The sequence below is a fragment of the Carassius auratus genome, chromosome 40 (genome assembly GCF_003368295.1).
Source record: "Carassius auratus strain Wakin chromosome 40, ASM336829v1, whole genome shotgun sequence".
In the NCBI taxonomy this organism is placed as follows: domain Eukaryota; kingdom Metazoa; phylum Chordata; class Actinopteri; order Cypriniformes; family Cyprinidae; genus Carassius; species Carassius auratus.
The window spans coordinates 10,249,778-10,271,749 of NC_039282.1; the positions used below are offsets into that span (position 1 = coordinate 10,249,778).

Sequence of the window (21,972 nt, forward strand, 5' to 3'; positions counted from 1 at the left end):
TATTCATAAAGTAACATCAAATAAAGAAATGTTCAAGTAGACTGACTGAGAAACATCATTACACTTATATAGTGACAAAATAAACAAGAAAAACATGTACATCACACATTCCACCAATACTTTAATTAGAACATCAAAATATTAATTATAATCATTTTGATAATTATACAAAAATATTTTATTAAAATATTCACTACTAACAATATATTTAATTATTTTAATATTTTCTCTTAAATGGAAGGTGGGAATATGTCAAGGAGCAGCATGCAGACATGTTTGTACAGTCTGACACTTTGAGATAAGAACCCATTGGCATTGCTCCTTTCCAGGTCACTGGACAGCCACAGCGCACCGGCTCAGAGCTGAAGTGCCAAGGCATTGTTCCACTCAGGAGGAACGTGACCCAGGGAACACCGAACTTGCACAGATGGGCAGTCTGCTGCAATACACTGTTGAATGAGGGAGCATGAAGTCATGACTTCAGTCACACAGATGGTGAAATGTAAAAGTAAATGCTGGCAAGGCACCTGCTGTTGAACATATCTATAAATAAACACAGGCAATGCAGCTTAAAGATGAATTTGCATATTTTTCTTTTTTTGAAAAGACCCGTTTTATTCTCCCATGTTACTCAAACGTCTGAAAACTACAGTATTACACTTCTGTTAATTTAAGAATGCCTATTGCATTTAAGACTACTTACTTTTTTTTATCATTATAGGAGCAATGTCCTAAAACAGGGGTGTCAAGCTCACAATTCCTCCTGGAATTGAGTTCACTGTTGTAAATATATCACTGCTGTAATTTCAGTAGATAATCATCAAAGTTATTCCCCAACAGATGTATAGGGGGAGTGTTGGAAAGAAAGAGAATGTATCTGCCCTATTAGAAGAACCATCAGACTTTCATTTTTATTTCAAGTAAAAAAAAAATTAAATTGTCATTTTTTAACACTAACAACAGAAAAAGATATTCCTAGTGGAGAGAGATTTCCTGTGTACAACATGCAGGAATTAGCCAACGTAGCATACATAAATATTTTGGAGATAAAATCTTGTGTTGACAGAATATGTAAGAAGTCCCCCCTGAGCATTTTACTGGCAGCTCAGTGTTCTGCTCTATTAATAATCTGACACACTTCACAAGCAGCTTGATTCTTCTCTACAGTGGCTGATTGGAGTCAAAATGACTAATCTGTGTTAGCACATCTTCACATAAATGGCTATGTTGACAGATGTGTGATTTTACTGCAGTAAAATAAAAAAATAAAACAATTCCACTAAACTACAGTAAATGGCCACATGTGTATACAAATGTACTTACCTAATGCCATTGCCCTTGATCACACGATATCATAAAAACATTCCCTTTTTATATCAATTTATCACTTCCTTTCACAACATATGTTGCCAAATATAGAATTTATCAGAAGAAAAGAGCTGAGAATTACAGAAGAGAAGAACGGCCCACATCATATATTTTATTTCGGCATCCATTACATTCTCGCTGCTGACATTCAGGACTTCCAGTTTGGTAGGCTGAAAGAGGCCAACTGGAGAACTAATGAAGAAAAAAATGTAAACAATAGCAAAGCCCATTGTTTGGAAAACAGTTTCCATTTTGTGTATCTGTGGGCCACCGAACGGAAAGGATGTCAAACGAGACGGCTGAGAGAAACATGCTCCCCTTGTTAAAGACTTTATACAATGTATTAAGATGCATATTAAAACACAACACCTGAAACAACCCAGGCAGTATTTGTGTTGACTGTGACAAGAGTGGGGAAATAAATAACTGGGCTTGCGCCTAAGACCAATAATAATGTCAAAATAGGGATAGTAGATTAGAAAGAACAGACACAAATAGCAGGCATGTACATATAAAACATTCAAAAGGAGAAGGGCTTTTTGACATCAGCATTTCACTGACATTTATTAATCCTCATTTCCAAGTTAAAGATTTTATCGTAGACCTTTTCTGTGCAAAACTTGAGGTACACATAGGTGTATATACAGCAGCCCCAAAAAGTAATTACACTTAAAGGGATTGTTTACTCAAAATAGAAAACATTCTGTCATTATCTGATGACTATTAAGCTGACCCAAACCTGGAACACCAAAGAAGATAGTATATGGAATGTTTAAATTGTTTTTGTTCCTGAAATGATGTTTTGATGAGTCCAAAAAAAAAAAAAAAAAAAAAAAAACCTCCTGTTGGATCTAAGCAACTTTCATTTATTGGACAAAAACAAAAAACTGAGACATTATAGAAAACATTTTCTTTCGAGGTCTAAAAGAAAGATATACAAGTTTGGAACTTGATGGTGAGTAAATTATGACAGAATTTTCATTTTTACGTGAACTATACCTTTAAGCCGCACTTAAATTCTGAATGTTATTGCATTACATAACAAAATCAAATCAAGTGGCATTGTTTTAGTTTGACAAAAATATAATACAGATTTCAAGGAAAAAAAGAAAAAGGAAAACAAGTTTGTTGTGTTTTAAATTGTAAAACGAAATATTGTTCAAAATTCAGATAAAAAACTATTCAGACTTTTTTTGGTTGTTAAGAGTCTTTTAAAATCAACTTGTTACGTAGCTTCATCATCATAACATGTACATCCTGTATGCGTGCAGCTCGCACATGCACCTTGAATGTTTCTGCAGAAAATTAACTTGTCCACAAAGTGGAGACAATTTTGACTAAGTCAAAACAGAAAAATAAACTACTGGAGACAGCAACAACAAAAGATTCTTTTGTTGACAAGCACTTGTGTGAGGGGGTTAAGAGATACATGCAACTCTAGTTTAAGGCGCAAAGACAATTTTATCAGTCATAACTTCTAGAAAAAAAAGAAATAGCATAGACACTGGACAAGAACAAAACTTCATAGAGGGCATGTGTTGAGGGCCGGTGTTCGAGCATGCTATCAAACACAAGCAGCTAGGGGTTCACCTCAAAACCTAAGTAGACTTTGGGCTTTAAAAGTCACTGACAAAATGGCTCACAAAAACAGATATAATTTTTTTAACAAAAGATCCAGCAGCTTTTGAAGATGCCACTTGGTTTAATATTTTGCCATTTTCACAAAACAATTCAGTTTCAAGTGCGCACATACAGTAAGTGTCCACACACTTCAGGGGACTGCTGTAGGTTTCACTGACATTTAACTTCACTTTTTAACACTGAGAATGGTCATTTGAAGGCATTCATCTTTGAGCACTTCAATGTCAGTTTTATAGGCATTCGTTTTGACCTCATTGTAGAAATCGGGCTTCTTTATAGCTAACGGCGTCTCCACGGTGATGGATGCCCCCATGAGCGCCTCTGGGCTTTGGCACCACTGGAAGAGACCGAAGAGAGTGGACAGGGCCCGGCCCACATCATTACGGGCCCCTTCGTTAACAAAGCAATAGAGGATGGGGTCTGCCACGCAGTTGAGGCTGGTGAGTGCTAGAGTCACATGATAAGCACCAAACAAGTTCTCTTCAGCACCGCAATCGCAAGGGTTGGTGAGGAAAAGGATGCTGCGCCACAGCAAGAGGACGTGGTAGGGAGCGAAGCAGAGGAGGACGATGAGGATCAAACTGAGGGCCAGCCTCTTGATTTTGGCTTTCTCTTGGCGCTCGGTCGAGACGTTACTGCGCACGGCTCTCAGGATGCCTCTGTAAGCAGCCAACATTACACCCCAAGGCACAAAGAAGCCGAGGAAAGTGCGGTAAAGGTTTATCCCCGCCACCCAATCCTGCATGGGATACTTCTCGAAGCAAAAGGTGTGGTTAAAGCGGTCCTTGAAAAGCTCATCATGGAAGAGAGGTGCAGAGTTGGCCACTATTTCAGTTACCCACACAACGGTGCTGACCAGCAAGGCTGTTTTGACCCTGCGGACTTTAGCAAATTTCAGGGGATGAGCCACAGCCAAGTAACGATCCACAGATATGCAGCAGAGGAAGGCGATGCTGACGTAGATGTTGGTGTAGAATATGAAACCGAACATCTTGCAGGACACTTGACCGTGGATCCAGTTGTCATGGTGGAGAAAATAGTCAATCCAAAGTGGCAAAGTGGCTATATACAAGAGGTCAGCCACCGAGAGGTTCATCAGGTAGACCCCCAACTCATTCTTCTGTCTGACCTGCTTGTACGCAGCCCACAGGGCCAGGCAGTTAGTCGGGAAGCCAAGGACGATGACGATAATATACAGCACCGGCTGGAAGAACTGGTCTATGTTTGAGACAACATTGCATGAAATGTTACACATGGTCTCTTCGCTTCCTCAGAGACTTATATAGTCATCAAAATTGGCTGAGGCTTCAATGGTCCCAACGCAATGTTTAAAAATAAGACTAGAAAGTATTGTATTGTACTGTAACTGTAACACTGCAGCCCACTACGGTCTAGCATGGTGGACCTGGTGTGTCATGTCTCAACCACATTTCTTGGCTAGTTTTAACCTCGGAGAGCTCAGAGGTCAAAGACATGTCCAAAAGAGAACATGCCATTGATCCTCATGAAACAATCACCTTGGAGTGGTTTCAGGTGGATTAAAGATTTTTTTTTTTTAGCAATATGAAAGTGTCACTTTCATCTCTGAAGGTTGCACAGGGACTAATCTTCTTAGGTCTGTCCAACAACATCCATCTGCAAAATAGAAAAAAATAAAAAAATGTTGAGGTTTGGGAGTCATATGAATCATTATTTACGATTGCTGCAATGTTTGCAATTGTTGTTATTGTGGAGAAATGTCCTTTCCTGAACAGTGCTGTGTATCTGTTTGCACTGCGATACAATAAGTGTGTTTTCCTATTCCCACCCCTAACCTACAGTATTTAACTGTAGTGATGTTGCACTAGGCTTCATAGAGAAAATGTGACTGCAGAAGAGATAAATGAGATATGCTAGTGTGAAAACTAACTGGGTGGCAGTGCATGTGCAAACTTTAGCATCCATATATAAGATTACAATCACAAAAAGACAGCACAATATTATTTCAAACAAGCCATACAAATGCTTCTCGCATTATTAAAGTTTTTTTCCCCTAAAGTAAATGTAACTAAATTTAATAACTTCAAAGTAAGTCAGTGTCGTTTAAACTTCAGGCTCAAAGGAAATAGCTGAACAATGTGGAGAAATGACTCAATGTGATTCAGACTCTGGGGGGACAACATCCCAAAACCCTATCAGTTTATTCTCTAGACTTGAATAAATTTGAAATTTATACTACTGGAACTTTTTAAATTTCAGAATAACTTAGACTTCAACCAGTTCCTTTGATATATTTCCATTCCATTTATATTGTTTCCCTATTTTTTGAGCATTTTCTTGACTGAAAATAGCTAAAATACACTCACCTAAAGGATTATTAGGAACACCATACTAATACTGTGTTTGACCAACTTTCGCCTGCAGAACTGCCTTAATTCTACGTGGGATTGATTCAACTAGGTGCTGAAAGCATTCTTTAGAAATGTTGGCCCATATTGATAGGATAGCATCTTGCAGTTGATGGAGATTTGTGGGATGCACATCCAGGGCACGAAGCTCCCGTTTCACCACATCCTAAAGATGCTCTATTGGGTTGAGATCTGGTGACTGTGGAGGCCATTTTAGTACAGTGAACTCATTGTTGTGTTCAAGAAAACAGTTTGAAATGATTCGAGCTTTGTGACATGGTGCATTATACTGCTGGAAGTAGCCATCAGAGGATGGTACATGGTGGTCATAAAGGGATGGACATGGTCAGAAATAATGCTCAGGTAGGCCGTGGCATCATTACAATGACCAATTGGCACTAAGGGGCCTAAAGTGTGCAAAGAAAACATCCCCCACACCATTACACCACCACCAGCAGCCTGCACAGTGGTAACAAGGCATGATGGATCCATGTTCTCATTCTGTTTACGCCAAATTCTGACTCTACCATCTAAATGTCTCAACAGAAATCGAGACTCATCAGACCAGGCAACATTTTCCAGTCTTCAACTGTCCAATTTTGGAAATTAAATTTGAAATACTCAGACCGGTCCGTCTGGCACCAAAAACCATGCCACGCTCAAAACTGCTTAAATCACCTTTATTTCCCATTCTGACATTCAGTTTGGAGTTAAGGAGAATGTCTTGACCAGGACCACACCCCTAAATGCATTGAAGCAACTGCCATGTGATTGGTTGATTAGATAATTGCATTAATGAGAAATTGAACAGGTGTTCCTAATAATCCTTTAGGTGAGTGTATACAGTACACTCCTGAACTCCAAACTGATTGTCAGAATCAGCAATTTTGAGCGTGGCATGGTTGTTGGTGCCAGATGGGCCGGTCTGAGTATTTCACAATCTGCTCAGTTACTGGGATTTTCACGCACAACCATTTCTAGGGTTTACAAAGAATGGTGTAAAAAGGGAAAAAAAACATCCAGTATGCGGCTGTCCTGTGGGCAAAAATGCCTTGTTGATGCTAGAGGTCAGAGGAGAATGGGCCGACTGATTCAAGCTGATGGAAGAGCAACTTTGACTGAAATAACCACTCGTTACAACCGAGGTATGCTGCAAAGCATTTGTAAAGTCACAACACACACAACCTTGAGGCGGATGGGCTACAACAACAGAAGACCCCACCAGGTACCACTCATCTCCACTACAAATAGGAAAAAGAGGCTACATTTTGCACAAGCTCACCAAAATTGGACAGTTGAAGAGTGGAAAAATGTTGCCAGGTCTGATGAGTCTCGATATCTGTTGAGACATTCAGATGGTAGAGTCAGAATTAGGCGTAAACAGAATGAGAACATGGATCCATCATGCCTTGTTACCACTGTGCAGGCTGCTGGTGGTGGTGTAATGGTGTGGGCGATGTTTTCTTGGCACACTTTAGGCCCCTTAGTGCCAATTGGGCATCATTATAATGCCACGTCCTACCTGAGCATTGTTTCTGACCATGTCCATCCCTTTATGACCTCCATGTAGCCATCCTCTGATGGCTACTTCCAGCAGGATAATGCACCATGTCAAGAAAACATGAATCATTTCAAACTTGTTTCTTGAACACAACAATGAGTTCACTGTACTAAAATGGCCTCCACAGTCACCAGATCTCAACCCAATAGAGCCTCTTTGGGATGTGGTGGAACAGGAGCTTCGTGCCCTGGATGTGCATCCCACAAATCTCCATCAACTGCAAGATGCTATCCTATCAATGTGGGCCAACATTTCTAAAGAATGCTTTCAGCACCTAGTTGAATCAATGCCATGTAGAATTAAGGCAGTTCTGAAGGCGAAAGGGCGTCAAACACAGTATCAGTATGGTGTTCGGGGTGGTGTTGGCACAGTGGATAAGACACATGCCTTTGGTGTGAGAGACCTGGGTTTGAATCCACTGTGAGACACCAATGTGTCCCTGAGCAAGACACTTAACCCCTAGTTACTCCAGAGGTGTGTGACCTCTGACATATATAGCAATTGTAAGCTGCTTTGGATAAAAGAATCAGATAAATGTAAATATAATGTAATAATCCTTTAGGTGAGTGTATATATATACATTTTTTAATAATTTTTTTTACCAGAGACAGAGAGACAGTTTACGAAAAAAAAATATTTGATCATCTTTTACTAAACTCAAGTTGCTCTAAGAATGTATTTCTTTTTTCTAAGGACCATAAAAGTTTTGGACAGGTAGATAGATAAATCACCCAACTGCTGAGATGAGCCTAGGCTGTATGTTGGGCTGTTTTCTCCAATGTTGGGTAGTTTTTGTGCTTCCCAGACGTTGGCTCAGTGGTTGGGTCACTCTCACTGACAGCTAAAACCATACACCCCATCCCTCAGACAAAAAAACCCAGTGCTGGGTTACTTCAACCGTGCTTTTGAGTCACAGTCACAGTCACAGTCAGAGCAAAGGCTTTCTGCATCCTCTTCAGGAGAGAACGGTTCTCAGTGCTGCCTATTTTGGTGCACTTCGTCAGTGAAATTAAGGTTTGTATGTGCTTCATTTAATCTATAAAATATTTAGTGTTCTGTAATTTATTTTATTTTACACAACGCAACATACAGGGACGAGATATGAGTCAGCTAAATGCATCAGCAGTGGTCGTTTTGCATGATGGAAACCCCTTTTGCCTTTGCATAACATAAACTGATTTAATTTGTTGTAATACTGAATTGAATTTATTTTGATGTTAAAATATGTTCTCTATTTTCAGTACTCGGTCTAAGGTTCTCAGTTCTCCTGCAAACAGCAACCCATCACTGGCTCAGATTTCGGCAATACACCAGCGCAAGAATCAGCACTATTTCAGTGAAAAGGGATAGCAGAGAACGACTTAATACACTAATTAAAATGCTACTTTTAAATGTTAAATTTTTTAATCCACCCCTGCAAAATGCTATCGCATACAGAAGAAGCCTGTTTAATTGAGGTTCAATTTCAAGTGCTCAATACGGTTATTATGTCAATCAAATCAGCCTTATTCCTAACAGCTCAAAAGGTCAACTTTTTTACCTGCTCCTTGTGATGTAGTTTTCGTTGTTTTTTTGTGTGAAACACACTTTTTGTGTGACGGACATGGTACACGCAGGAAAAATTTATAGGAAACGGAAGGCTGGACACTTGACCCCTGAATGACCTGATCTCCCAAGGCACAGGCTCTGTCATGAAATAACAAATGTTGTTATTGTCCAGTTTAAAGAGCGACCTGAAGGTTTCTGCAAAGTAACATGCATTTGTACAACAATGCAAATGCGGAAATACCTTCTAAAACAAACAGTTGCATACATAATGATATAACAATTTGCATTTTTGTGTAACTGTGGTTAGCTAAGAGTAGTGAATTAGGCCCGGACACTGCCAGATGGATTTTATCATAGCAATTAACAACTTTATGTTTTGTGTTGTCTCTGTGGTTCACTGGGTCATGTTAAATAATGAGTGTAAACAAGACAGCCTTAACATCACTCTCTGCCTTAAACCTCTCTCCTTTTTCTGGTCTGATAGGAAAGACCCCAATGTTATCACGTCACATTCACAATAACAAGTACAGTTAGTATTTGAAGAAAAGAGCCAGTAGATTTCCAATTAGGAAATTTCCAAATAGTCTTTCAACTATTTCATAATCAAAGAGCTGGAGAGAGACAGGAAGCGAGAGGAAGAGAAATACAAGAGTGAAAGGGAGGCATCCAGAAAAAAAAAAACTGAATCTAAAATAGAAAAACTTATTATTCATTTATTCACTCATTTGTGAGAGATCAGATCAAGGTCTACAACAGCCAGGCCTGGCAAAACCCCTGGACATGCAACAGACACTGGGGACAAACAAGATTTATTAAAATGTGCATGGGAAGGACAAAATGATAGCTAGATCTAAACCTAGATATAACCTTAGTAGACACAACATTTTTCATATTTCATATGTGACAACAGATGGAGATATGTTTATAGACACACAATGACGCAAATCTAAATATATATTTTTCATATATTCCAATAATTCCTGCGTGATGAGGTTTTACAGCTGTGGTACAAGGAAATGCCTGAAAATAGACTCTCTATTAAGACTCTATTAAGGAAAGTGGAAAGTTCTGCAGCGGGCTGATTCAAATTTGTTCCTGAAATCGCCCAGCAACAAGAGCTCCGTCAAGAGCAGCTCTTAGAATCCATTCTTTTCATTCTTTTCACGAAAAGTAATTCTATTAAATCTTAAGTCTTCTCCAGTTCTCACACAAAAGATTACACAGAACCCTAACAGGTTGTTCCCTTTCCCTGTCTTTCCTATTGCGTCACTGACCCTTATGGGTAAACTCTTGTTCACTTTGATACTGAAGCCTGATTTGTTCACATTCGTGTAACTGCAAAAACCAATGGCACTTCAACCCGCCAAAAGGTGAGGGGTTGACCACTATATAAGTCGGCTCTGAGCGAGAATTTTTCTCATTCAGTGAAGATGATCTTCTCCTTGCTGACTCTGCAAGCAAGAAACCTAAGAGAGAAAACAGGGTTTATTCAATGGCTGGCAAGGCTGGCTCACGCTTTACACGATTGTGGTGCTCTAAGTATTCCAGGCCAAACTTCTCCGCACCATGGACAAGTCCAGACAGAATTCCTGCGCACAGACATGTGCACATCAACTGACTTGGCTTTGCATAATACAAAGGCCACGGCGCAGGTGGATGGATTTGCCGAGTGGCAAAAGTCATCTCAGGCAATGTGTCACTTCCAGCCGGACATTTTATGAGGGAAAAACACATGCTAAAAAAATTAACTGCAAATTAAGAAATGCATGTGAGAACAACTCTTATAAATTGCATTTTCAATGAAAAATAATAATTTCTGTTTTCAACTTTTTTAGTTAAATCTGAACAAATATAGAGTAAAATAAGTGCTAATTCCCAATATGTGTGCATCTCATTTGCTTTTATTAGAGTGCATGAAGTATACCAACATATTAACAACTCTCTAGGTATTGATATCTACCATTAGAAACCCTATTTTGTTTAAATATATAATAAATATGTGACAATTCATCAAAAGATCAAATTTGTCCTGTATAAGGCTAGCACACAGAGGCACACAGTTGTATACTAAGGCTACTGCATTTAACGCTGTCATATCAGGTTTATGCCCAGCCCTGGAAAATATAGCAAAGGGGAGGTCAAGTCCTGTGGTTAACTGCTTTTTCTAGATTGTTGACTGTGAGATCTGACACTAATACATTTCAAAGAAATAACAACAAAGTAACTTTTGAAAACTAGTTAAACATTTAGTAACTCTTGTCATTTGAAGAGCTACACTGTATCTGTATTTGTATATGATTTATTACAATTTACATATCATATTCAATCGAAAACTTTATTTTAACCAGTATTTTGATACATTTTATTTTATTATAAATATTATGCAATCAAATCACATTTGACCTAAATTGAATATTTGATATATTTTTACTATTAGAAATGTATTAGACACATCAAAACCATATAATTGAAGGCATAAAGGTGATTAAAAATGAAATGCATTTAAAGAAATTGCCAGTTGATATACACTTTAAAAAAGGGTGAGCTTTTGCTTTTTTTTTTTTTTTCTAAAATCCTGATAAAAAGATCACACATAGAGATGCAGCATTGAGCATATTTTCCGTAATTTAAAAAATTTTCAACAAGCTTTCGAAATAAAGCCTTCCATTCTAAAATTATGTAACACCATGCAGATCTGGTTTTGCATCTGCCACATTTTTTGTTACTGTGAAACTACAAAAGCCATAACGGTTATACATTTTATGACATGAATAACAAAAGGCATAGTGACTGGTTGCGCTGGTCTGCCAGTTCACTTTAATCTAATAGTTACACACAAAAACCTGCTATTGCAAAACAGGTCAATGTGTCTGAATTAATACAGAACAGAACGTTTGAATATTTTTCTGATGTTATCTAGACATATGCTTCCTCTTAGTCTTTCCTGTACAAGAGTGATGTTTAGTGGAAAAAATAAAATCATTCAAAGATAAATGTACTGTAATTACAGACTTACAGCATTCTGGTCTTGTGGTCTGCATTAGCCAACAGTAAAAACAAGCTGATGAATGTGTCATTACCACTGATGAGTATTACTGTATGTCTCCTTTAAGTTTGACATGTCAACTTTAGTATGATGGTAGTGGAGCAAGAAGCCCAACAAATTTTTTTTTTTTTTTTTTACTGCCAGGATGCACCTGGCTGATCAAACAGCAAAGGCTTTTAACATGAGAACATTGGGCAACTGAAAGGGAACTAATTCAATTGGGCTACAAACTGCTCAGCATGATGAATAAGCAGGTAGCTAGGCACGACACATACTCATGGTGTCTACCTGAGGGCATAAGCACATCATTTACCACACCATGCCGGTGCCCACTGATGATGCCAGTATGCATTGAAGGACTGAAAATTATTCAAATTCAGCAATGGTGTTTGCTGTTCACTGATGCACAATTAGACAGCCAAATCAAGCTCATCAGTTTTAATTCTTAAAGTATCTCAGAGTTCATGCACCTAGAAAAGTATAGTCCCACTTCAAAATTTAAGCTTTCAACTCTCTGGAATGTTGGCTCACTATATATCCATTGTAAGTGTGTTACTGTAACCACTATTAAAGGAATGGTTTGCCGACAACAATGAAACAAAAGCGGAAAGCACGCACTGACCAGGAACTGTCAAGCTCCAAAAAGAACACCATCGAAGTGGTTTATAGTACTCATGCACTATTTAGGTCTTCTGAAGCCATTATGATTTATATGCTTTATGAGAGAAACAGACAAAAATCCAGCTTCCTGTCATTTGTGCCTGCATGTATTCTAAACATAAATAGAATCTTGTGTCTCATCACTGAAGAAAGTTTGAAAATGTGCCAATAAGAGTGAGATTGAAATATGAAATATTATTATAATTGAAAGTAATTGTCCTTTATTTTAATACATGATAATGTCATTGGGACAATGTTTTTTTAGCAGCTATTATTCCAGTCTTCAGTGTCACATGATCCCTTATAAATCATTTTAATATGCTGATTTGGTGCTTAATATTATCAATGTTGAAAACAGGAAACTGTCATACATTTTGACTTTCTTTGAAAAAATAGATAAGTTTGAAAGAAGTCTTTTATTACAGGACTGTTTGCTGTTTGCTGACTTTTGATCAGTGTGTCTCTGCTATAACATTTACTGAATCTACATTTTTGAACAGCAGAGTATATTGAAGATAAATCTGGACATTGTACAGAATATCTCTTTCTGTGGGTGAACGCTTTAAGTTATTTAAAACCCCATTTCTCGTTGTATAAGCTATGCATTGCATAAGCGAAGAAAATAAACCCCAACTGACTTCCTGAAATGTCTATTTCTTATGCGGACATGCACTTACACACACGCATAGACATAAGCAAATGCAAACATTCAGAGATACATGAAATGAAACTTCTTAACCTCTGAATTACACACAAATGAACCTCTGTGCTTGAGGTCATGATGATAATAAACATCAGATATGAGCTTCATTAGAATACACATGTTTAAGAAAGTTGGGGTTTTCCTTCATATAAATTAAACTAATTACTAGCTTACATTCTTATTTTGTCCAAATCAAATCACTAGGAAAACTAAGCATTGGTCCTTTTAATTGTTTAAGTTTCTGAGAGGAAACGGTCCATTATACCAGCACACCACGTTCACAAAGCAGACTGAACATGGGTGAGCGGAGTAAGAACTGCCCGTCTCCCTTGGTATTGATTCAGGGCAGGTATTTAATGCTTTCCTAACTGTGTTTTATGCTCCAGTGGAGAGGTGGCCGTGTGTCTCTAGAGAGACCAGGGCAGGCCTCCTGCAAGGCGAATTAATGACTTCAATAAAAGTGCCGCATTTTCCACTGATGTCCCCAGTCAAGGGTTTTATTGGTAAGGTTTAATTTGGCTTAAACCAGTCGGCTGCTTTAGGCAAGGTCACAAATTCGAATCGCCTTTTTCCCCCAAATCGCAATCAGAACAGATACCAGCATGATGATATGTTTTCTGAAAACAGAAACAGGGCGAGACAGAGTGAGAGAGCTTCAAGCTCACTCGGCCGGCTTCATGCTGTTTTTTGATAAAGCTCAGAGGAAAAACCTCCACATCTCATCTGGTGCATCTGGTCCACTTCTGCTATTGTTCTGTTTCATCTGTGATTGTGTTGACAGGCTGCAACTTGGCAGCAATGCAGCACAGAAGAGGAAATTGCTGGCACCTGCTTAGCAAAAAACCAGAGCAATGTTTAAAAGGAAACTAAATGCGGTGTCATGCTGAGAAAAACTTCAAAGCAGAGAAGGATTAGTTTATGTGACACTGAAGTGGCCAAATAGTTTAGCAGGGTCAGGACAGGGTAAAGAGTCGAAAGCCATTATGAAAGAAAGAAGAACAACAAGAAGGCTCACAACATTCTCATAAATGCGTATTCAAATGAAGCTCATAACTTATAGAATGATTACTCCAAACAATTAAGGTTCAGGGGTTTTGCAGCGATTCCACAGAAGAACCATTCTGGTGTTCCCAAAGACCTTTCAGGGAACAGTTCTAAAAAGATATTTTTTTTTCTCAGTGTGCATTCACATTTACTGTTGCTCTGCAAAGTTTCATGGATGAGATCCAGTCAGTTTAATTTGAATTCACACAAGCGGGATTTTCGTATAAGGGTGAAAAAGTTCCCATTGGAGATTTGGTTCAAATTGATCATGTGTATTTGTGGTGTTGAACAACAGAAAGCTGCTTCATTTGAAAGTGACTATGCATGGCTACAAATTGGCAATGGACCTTTTTTGCCACAGGCTTTTGCTAATGTGACCACACCTTCAGTGTGTTTTAATATTCTGAAGAAATCTTTTCCATTACAAAGAACCCTTTATGGAATGGAAAGCTTCCATGGAAGTTAAAGGATCTTTAATGCATTCCTCAAACATTTTCTTTTCAGTGATCGATGAAAGCCTGTTAAAAGCTGTAGTTGTAAGAGCCTAAGGAAAGGTTTAAAACGCCATCTAAACTGTTGGCGACGACCTAACCTTCATATTTTATTCTCGCACGTCAATACTGCCACAAATGACTACACCAATAGCTTCACTAAAAGCTTCTAATTTTGTCCAGCGGACCACAGGGGGCTTTAGATTACCAGCCAATACAGAACGTGTTGAGTTACACCGTCTAATATGCAGAGAGACGAACAACAACGTGCCTCATCTGAGACCTGGTGGACTGTTGGCATTTTCACATTTTAGATAACACACTTAACATGGTGGGAATGTTTACACAAGGTTCTACTGATTCAGCCATTCAAAAATGAAGCCGTGTTAATAATGATCCAGATCGAGCCTCTGGCTCTAAGAAGTGAGATGGGTATGCAAGATAAGCATAAATCTGCTGGTGTATATAGCTTGATGTATGTTTATGGTATGTTTCTGCTGAAGTCAGTGTCAGTTTGCTGACCAGATCAAACCATTCAATAGAACTCACTGATACGTTTAGCATGCTGCACACGTTACATTGGCACTAGAACCCTGTGTTGTTTGCATAAAACTGCAAAAGACTGACCACAAAAAGCCTTATGCAAATAGCTTCAGTAGCCATTAACTTCAACCTTTGCTGTGAACCGTTGGCACAATAAAATCTGCTCCTACTGTAGGTGTTTTAAACTACAAATTACTCCACGTATTTAATTATACACTTAAATGCGATGAGTTCATTAAAAAAGTTTGAAAACAGCCACTTGTGGGGCCACCATGCAACTGGGTTATAGCTTCTTTCACACAATCTGGTGCTCAACCCAGACATTACCCTCACAAAACACCCTTATTAGCTCAGGCGGGTGGCACTGGAGCAGACACCTCATTGGTTCACAGGAAGATTACTCTTCTCTTCTAGTCATGCTTTTAATGTTAGTTCTTATCTCGCATCCCAAAGAGGGCAATTACTGTTTGCTCAAAAGGAATGATTAAATGTTGCACTTGTTTCCTAACAAAACCAAGAGAGACGCCATATCGGCCAAGGGACAAAGGAACATTCCAGAGAAGTGATTTCCATGCCACACTGCCCTTTACCTTTAAAAGATCAACCGTATGGTGAAGATGCTGCTAGAAACAAAATCAGCCAAATATTACAGCAAGCAGAAGAGGAGAATACACGTATCTCAGGTGCCAAGTTTACATGCAGAGCCACTGTATTGAATTCAGATTGTACATAAAAGCTATTGAGTTAAAATGAAATATGAAATGCAACTATACTGCAGTATTAGTTTTCATATAAAAAAAACGTATATGCATGATTGATGGTTTTATATGACAAATGTGAGTGAAAAAATATTGTATTGTACACTATGCAACTAACATGTTGTAACTACCAAAGGCATTTTACAGCTTGTAAAATTGCTTGTTAAATCAAGCAATTATATACCCACTATAACCCACGTGTTCATCAGAGGAATTCAGTAGAAAGAACAATCAAGCATCAAACTAAATAGATTTATACATAAGCTATTTTAACTGAGGGAGACTGTTGTCCTTTACAATTATTCCTAATTGACAAGGTTAACATTATGACTCATTAAAAACATCTGAAATGCAGTTTCCATAGTCAACGTAAATGAGTCATTTAATAAAAAAGAGTGTCTTTTGTGTCCCTCATGAATAAAGGTGTAAATAAAGACATTTTACACTGAAAAAGCTAAAACCTACTTTTTACCGTTATTGCCAACACTTTTCTTAACATAAAGAAGGAAAGAAAGAGATGCTTTCTTTTGGTCTGTCACAATGTCCCAATCATCTATGCTGTTTTAGCACTGCACAATAAAAGCTATTCTAACTATATTTAGATTTATGTGGACTATAATAAAATGTGAATATTCTATTAAAAAGACAAAGTTGTGCAGAGTGCATTTCAAATAACTATCTTCTTTTTAATTGCTTTACTATTTAGGCTATTTTGTTAAGTTTGTCACATAGGTGCAATCTCAAATAGTCAACACCATTATGATGCTTTTGTAAACGTCTAAAAAACTAGAAATCTGCCCAAAATAACCGCATTAAATTATTTTTCTAACACTGAACATTTTTCTAACACTGAAAATACCCTGTAGTGTCATAAACTCACAAGGCTCATGATTACTAAATGAAGTGTAAGACTGACAACACTGATACCATCAAACCTGTTACCAAGTTTCATAGCTGAATATCCTGTTGTATACATCACACGGCTAAATGTCATATTAGATTTAGAAATCATATGTAGACGTGGCAATAAGACGAAATTACAAATACAATGTCTTAAAGTTATAAAAGCACGATTTAATTAGCAATATAAAGTCAATATCAAAAGATTTAAATAACCGAATAAAAAACTAAATGATGACACTTACATGATAGTGTGTCCGCTGGTCATTTAGTAATAGCGACACTCATACTGCCAGTGATAGAGGTGATGTCCTCCGTATCTCCAAACCGCACACGCGGCGACAAACACAACAAAACTATCCTTTCCCTCACTTGAATAAAGATCCGGGCAAACATCGAGCACAACTGAAGTGAAAGCAGCCGTAACTTAGGTCTGTGGATAACATCACACTCATGACGAACCGAGAGACACTCGTGAAGTTGCAAAGCGCAAACTGAAAGTGAGCAGCTGGCGGAGGTTGAGGACAAATGTGGCGTGCGTTATCCAATACTGACTGTCCCATTGAAATATTGGCTGGAAGTTCGAGATGGGATTGCCATGGCATCTGGATGTAATTAAACTCGGTTTCAGATCGTTCTTTTTTTTATTTCTTTTTTTCATTTATCGTTTGTTTATAGAGCCATATCAATATATTTGCCAAAAGATGTCACGTCTTAGTCCATAGCAAAATGTGTCAACAAATAACTCCAAAAAATATGATCATATAAAATTTGACTAAACCTATTTATATTCAATAGTACATGGACACTGATTTCTGATGGTGAGTTGATTTCACGTAGTACAACATTCCAATCAACCAATCAGAATTGAGATATAACTTTTTAGGAAATATCTGTTTTATGCTTACAATCAGAGTTAGGTGCTTCTTCACTCATTAATCAGCTATCATTTCCCACTGATTTTAGGAATACATTATGGGTAGTGTTAGGTGTTAGGGGTAGGGATTGGGTTAAGTCTATATTTTTGGACAGTAATGTTGATCCAGGATCATCAAAAGAGGTTGATCCAGGAACATGTCTTACTTGGCAAAATCACGGCGACCGGTTTCTGAGAGAAGAAAATAGAATTTTGAGACATTTGTTGGAGTTTGTCTCCAGAAACTAGAACATTTAGCCAAACGTCAGTCGTTTAACTCAGTACTTTTTTAAACAGTGATATACCCACCACACCGTAAATGTATACTATAGTGATGAACAATTAGCCAACGTTTTGTCATGTAGCCTAATCAATACAGATTCTTTACATAAAGTGCTCGAGCAGCACACTGTTGCTATAACTTAAACCTTTTTGTACATTTTAACAAAATTACAGTAGATGCAAATTGTTGAATAGCATGTGCTTTATCAAAGAGAAATGTGAAGCAAGCTTGTTGTACTCTAGACTATACCTACAACATCCAACCAAAGTTAACAAGACCAAAAACACAGACCTTAACTTGTCAACTATTTACACCGTCCCTCGAGGACCAAGTTTGGTGACCCCTGCCCTTTTCACAAGATGATGACCTGGATATGTGAAAAAGGTCCTAAACTCACACAGAAATTGAAAGATAGCGGATTACTAAATGTGACCAAATCCAGACGACTTGTGCAATCCACAATTTGTAAATTATTAAAAGATTAAAAATAATATATTAATGAGCAAGGACACGCCTTAAGTATTCGAGAGTCTAAAGAACATTGCCAGTGGACAGTCTCTACATCTGGGCTCCATAATCCACAGTCACAGGAGGTCACAATAACTCTGTAATGAATCAAGCCAACGTGCAGCTGTGACAAATTGTGTGTCAAATGCATTGCACAAACAAATATGATAAACAAAGCCAGTAAAATCTCCAAGGAGATAAGAGCCACAGAATTAGTATCTGACATCTTGAAAGAGGAGAGGGATTCATAACACTAGCCTGGTTTCAACTCAGAAACATCTGGATATGCAGTGGGCCTTCCTGCTCAATTCATGTTTTGTTCAATATGACTGTATCATATTAGATAGAGCTAAATTTACCTGCAGATTTAAATTTGTTGTTTCAGAAATAGTTTCCAAATCATAGCCTCGTAGTGCTCCAACCTTGAAATAGCCTGAGTGTAACTTAACAATGCAAGCCTGTTCCCCTGAAATGTTTCATAAGTTAATTCCATACATTGCCTGAGGACATCTATAGGTTTGTTTGGCTGTCTTGATCACAAATCATGAACCAAACCCCAACACTGCTTCTAACTTTACATTATAAGGTAAATTTCACAAAAATAGCATTTGAATGTAAACTTTTAATTCAGTGTAGTCTAGGTCTTTGCTTGTTTCTTCTATGGCAGGTTAAAGTCTGAATGTCTGTGTAATAGATAAATATATAATACAGTAATGTATACTGGAAGGATGCTTCCCATAAAGAGCAAGAAGACAAATGACAAAAGTTATGCAATCTGGGAAATTTGAAGTGTTTTTCCAACCACATTTTTTTAAAGTGTAGTTAATAAAAGCACAACTGTTCATTGTTAGTTCATGTTAGCTCAGGAACATTAAAAACATAACATATACAACTACTGTTTTTAACATTTTATTAGTAAATGTTAAAATTAAAATTGACTAAAATGTATAAGTATTTTTAGCTAATGTTAACTAATACTATCAAATACAATCTTATTATAAAGTGCCTTTAATTTTAGTTCTGCTTTCTTACACTTACATTTTAATTGCAGTTCTGCAGCCTTCAAATTCAGAAATTGAACTGACCTTGAAAAGGCATTGTCAATTTAACTGAATGGCACACATCCTTGTTGTCTGGTGCATGAAATTCATACAGCATAAACTCTGTTGTAAAACATTGTATTGTTTTCACCTTATCCATCAATATTTTTGAAATATTAGTGATGATTCCACCTTTTTTACTTAAATCTAATGTACATTAATCAGAACTGATGTTCTGTACCAGGGCATGATGTGGAGAAATCCAATTACATATATGATCAATCCCCATTGTCGCATCCATTAAGTATCGAATGTGTTCATGCAGGCAAAAGTGCATATCAGAAAGGTGGTCAGAAACAGCATGTGATGGATTCAGATTTTCAGCCTCAAGTCGGGGAGAAAATAACTGTTGTGTCAGCATATCTTTTACAGCACATATAAATCAGTTTCACTGTGCCTTGGGAATACGTAATGGGGAAAGAGAATTTATATCTGTGAAGTGGTCAGGACCCATTACACACTTGCATTAGGACACTTATCTGCAGTGTGTTTAGGGACATCTTAGACAAATTCCCTTCCTCCCTGACGCTGACTTGCAATCCCAGATGACAGCATTGTTTATTTTTTGTTCTGTCACCTCATCTCCAAGGAGCAGACTGAAAACTGTGGGTTCAGAATGAGACAAGGCTGGAATGTCAGGTCACACACTGGAGTCTGGGTGGCTACAATGTCTGGATGTCTAAAAAAAAAAATCATAACAGTGGCCAATATTCTAGAACCTGACATATATTATATAGCGATTATTTTTTGCATATTTTGTGGCAAACAGAATAACAACACATTTTTGAAATATCTGTTTACTAATTTGTTAACCACAAAGTAATCCAAATGTTTTTGATTTATCAAGTAAGCAGTGTTCATATAAAAGGTTATATGAAAATTAAAAGAAAATGACTTCCTCCACCCTCTGCCCCCCTCTCTGTTGAGAAACAAAGACTGCATGCCTCTTTGTTCTGCATAAATAATGTAAACAGCATGAACAGTGAAGCACAAAGCTAACATGGGAAATAGTTTTTGGCTCAATAGTCATAAAAGTTCTAAGGAACACCATCACTGCTGTTAATGCTCTATAAATAAATAGTGTCAAATTACTGGATTCCAGATAAGGCCATAAAACATTCATAAAACAGTACTGTCCTTTGACAATGTGAATATTAGGAATGTACAGGGCCATCCTTAGCTGACATGGGGCCCGGTGTGAGGTAGGGAGCGCTAAGAAATAACTTATTCAAAAACAAAACAACAACAACAACAAACAGTTCAACCAACTGTGGCAAAATTATAAATTTGAGCAATGTTCAGACTGTTCTAAAATCAGCATATTGTCACTGGTTATTCAAAACTTTCTTAATTACAAATGACAATTTAATGACAAATAGTCTATAATGGTACATTATTTCACACATAGTAGCCTATGAGAAAAATTGAAATGTAGGCATCAACTGATGCACAAACAAATATAATAGTATATGTCTATTGTGTATTGCACGTTCATACTATACATAAGTAAAGTAACATAAATGTGTATTTTTACATTCCACATAAACAAGCACTATGCTCGTTGGTCGCCGCCATCCTTGGAAATGAAGACAAATGATGCTGAGGTCGGGTTGATCTGCCACAAGTTTTTAAGTCTGATGTCTACAAAACATTTATTGGACAAAAACGCCTCCACTTAAAAGAAGGTGGCTATAATCTTGGAATGAAAACACTTGAAGTAGCTGCTCATCACAGCGGTAGAGCAAGCTCCATCCAGCTAATTCTTCTCAAGAAGTGTTTGTCTAAAAAGAAGAGGGAAAAGCTTTTCATTTCACTAAGAAGGAGATATTATTTTCCCCTCCATTCAGGAGCTGGAGAGATGTAGATTAGTGCTCCCACACACAAGGGTAAAAGCAAATATCTACTGTGTCGTTGCTGAGCAACCTATTATGCAAGATTTGCACTTCCTCTTTGAATGCTGTTTGCTATTAATGTCAAGAATATTTTTTCCTTTTCATACTAGGGCAGTGTGAAGCACGTAAAGAAAAAGGCACGCCATGCTTGTTGCACAGCGGACATCAGAGAATTTGATTTCTGAAATGCTCAACTAATTATTAATCAGTCTTAAGACAGAGGCTTTTTCTCGTGTAAACTGATGCCAGAGCTTTCTCTGCCTCCATGCTGTGCTCAGCTGTAACAACGTAGAAAAGAGTGAAGGGGTATAAAGAATATTGCTGACACTTTCCCCATTCAATTCCAAAGACACTTAAAGCATGATTAAAGAGAAGGAAGAAAGAAATGGATGGGCAGACGTTCTGCAGTTTCATCATTTTCCTCTGCAGAAAGCAATTCATGCCTCCAGGAACTACTAAGACATCTATTTATGTACCCTCACACATACTTGGAATGAGGTGAAAGTACTAAGTATGCTTTAATTAACACCCAATAACTGTTGATGCAGGTTGCTGTTTATGCTTCAAGGTTTTAGCTGATGTCCTTTCTGACGGCCTCCATGTAAATGTTGGCTGTAAATACGG

General features: G+C 37.7%; 1 protein-coding gene across 2 annotated transcripts; it reads right to left on the reverse strand.

The window, feature by feature from the left end:
* Positions 1 to 1,461: 1,461 nt before the first annotated feature.
* LOC113058541 (G-protein coupled receptor 4-like) lies at positions 1,462 to 17,163 on the reverse strand. 2 transcript variants are annotated; one of them, XM_026226519.1, is made up of 2 exons: positions 16,896 to 17,163; positions 1,462 to 4,644 (listed from the first exon to the last, which is right to left on the reverse strand). In XM_026226519.1, exon 2 carries the CDS (start codon positions 4,262 to 4,264, stop codon positions 3,176 to 3,178), a length of 1,089 nt encoding a protein of 362 aa, XP_026082304.1. In that variant the 5' UTR covers positions 4,265 to 4,644; positions 16,896 to 17,163; the 3' UTR covers positions 1,462 to 3,175. The 2 variants fall into 2 exon arrangements, with proteins under 2 accessions (XP_026082304.1, XP_026082305.1); XM_026226520.1 differs by lacking the exon at positions 16,896 to 17,163 and adding an exon at positions 8,498 to 10,342.
* Between the last annotated feature and the right edge of the window lie 4,809 nt (positions 17,164 to 21,972).

Excerpts from the sequence above, each read along its gene's own strand:
- LOC113058541 (XM_026226519.1), bottom strand. The coding sequence starts at position 4,264 with ATGTGTAACATTTCATGCAATGTTGTCTCAAACATAGACCAGTTCTTC.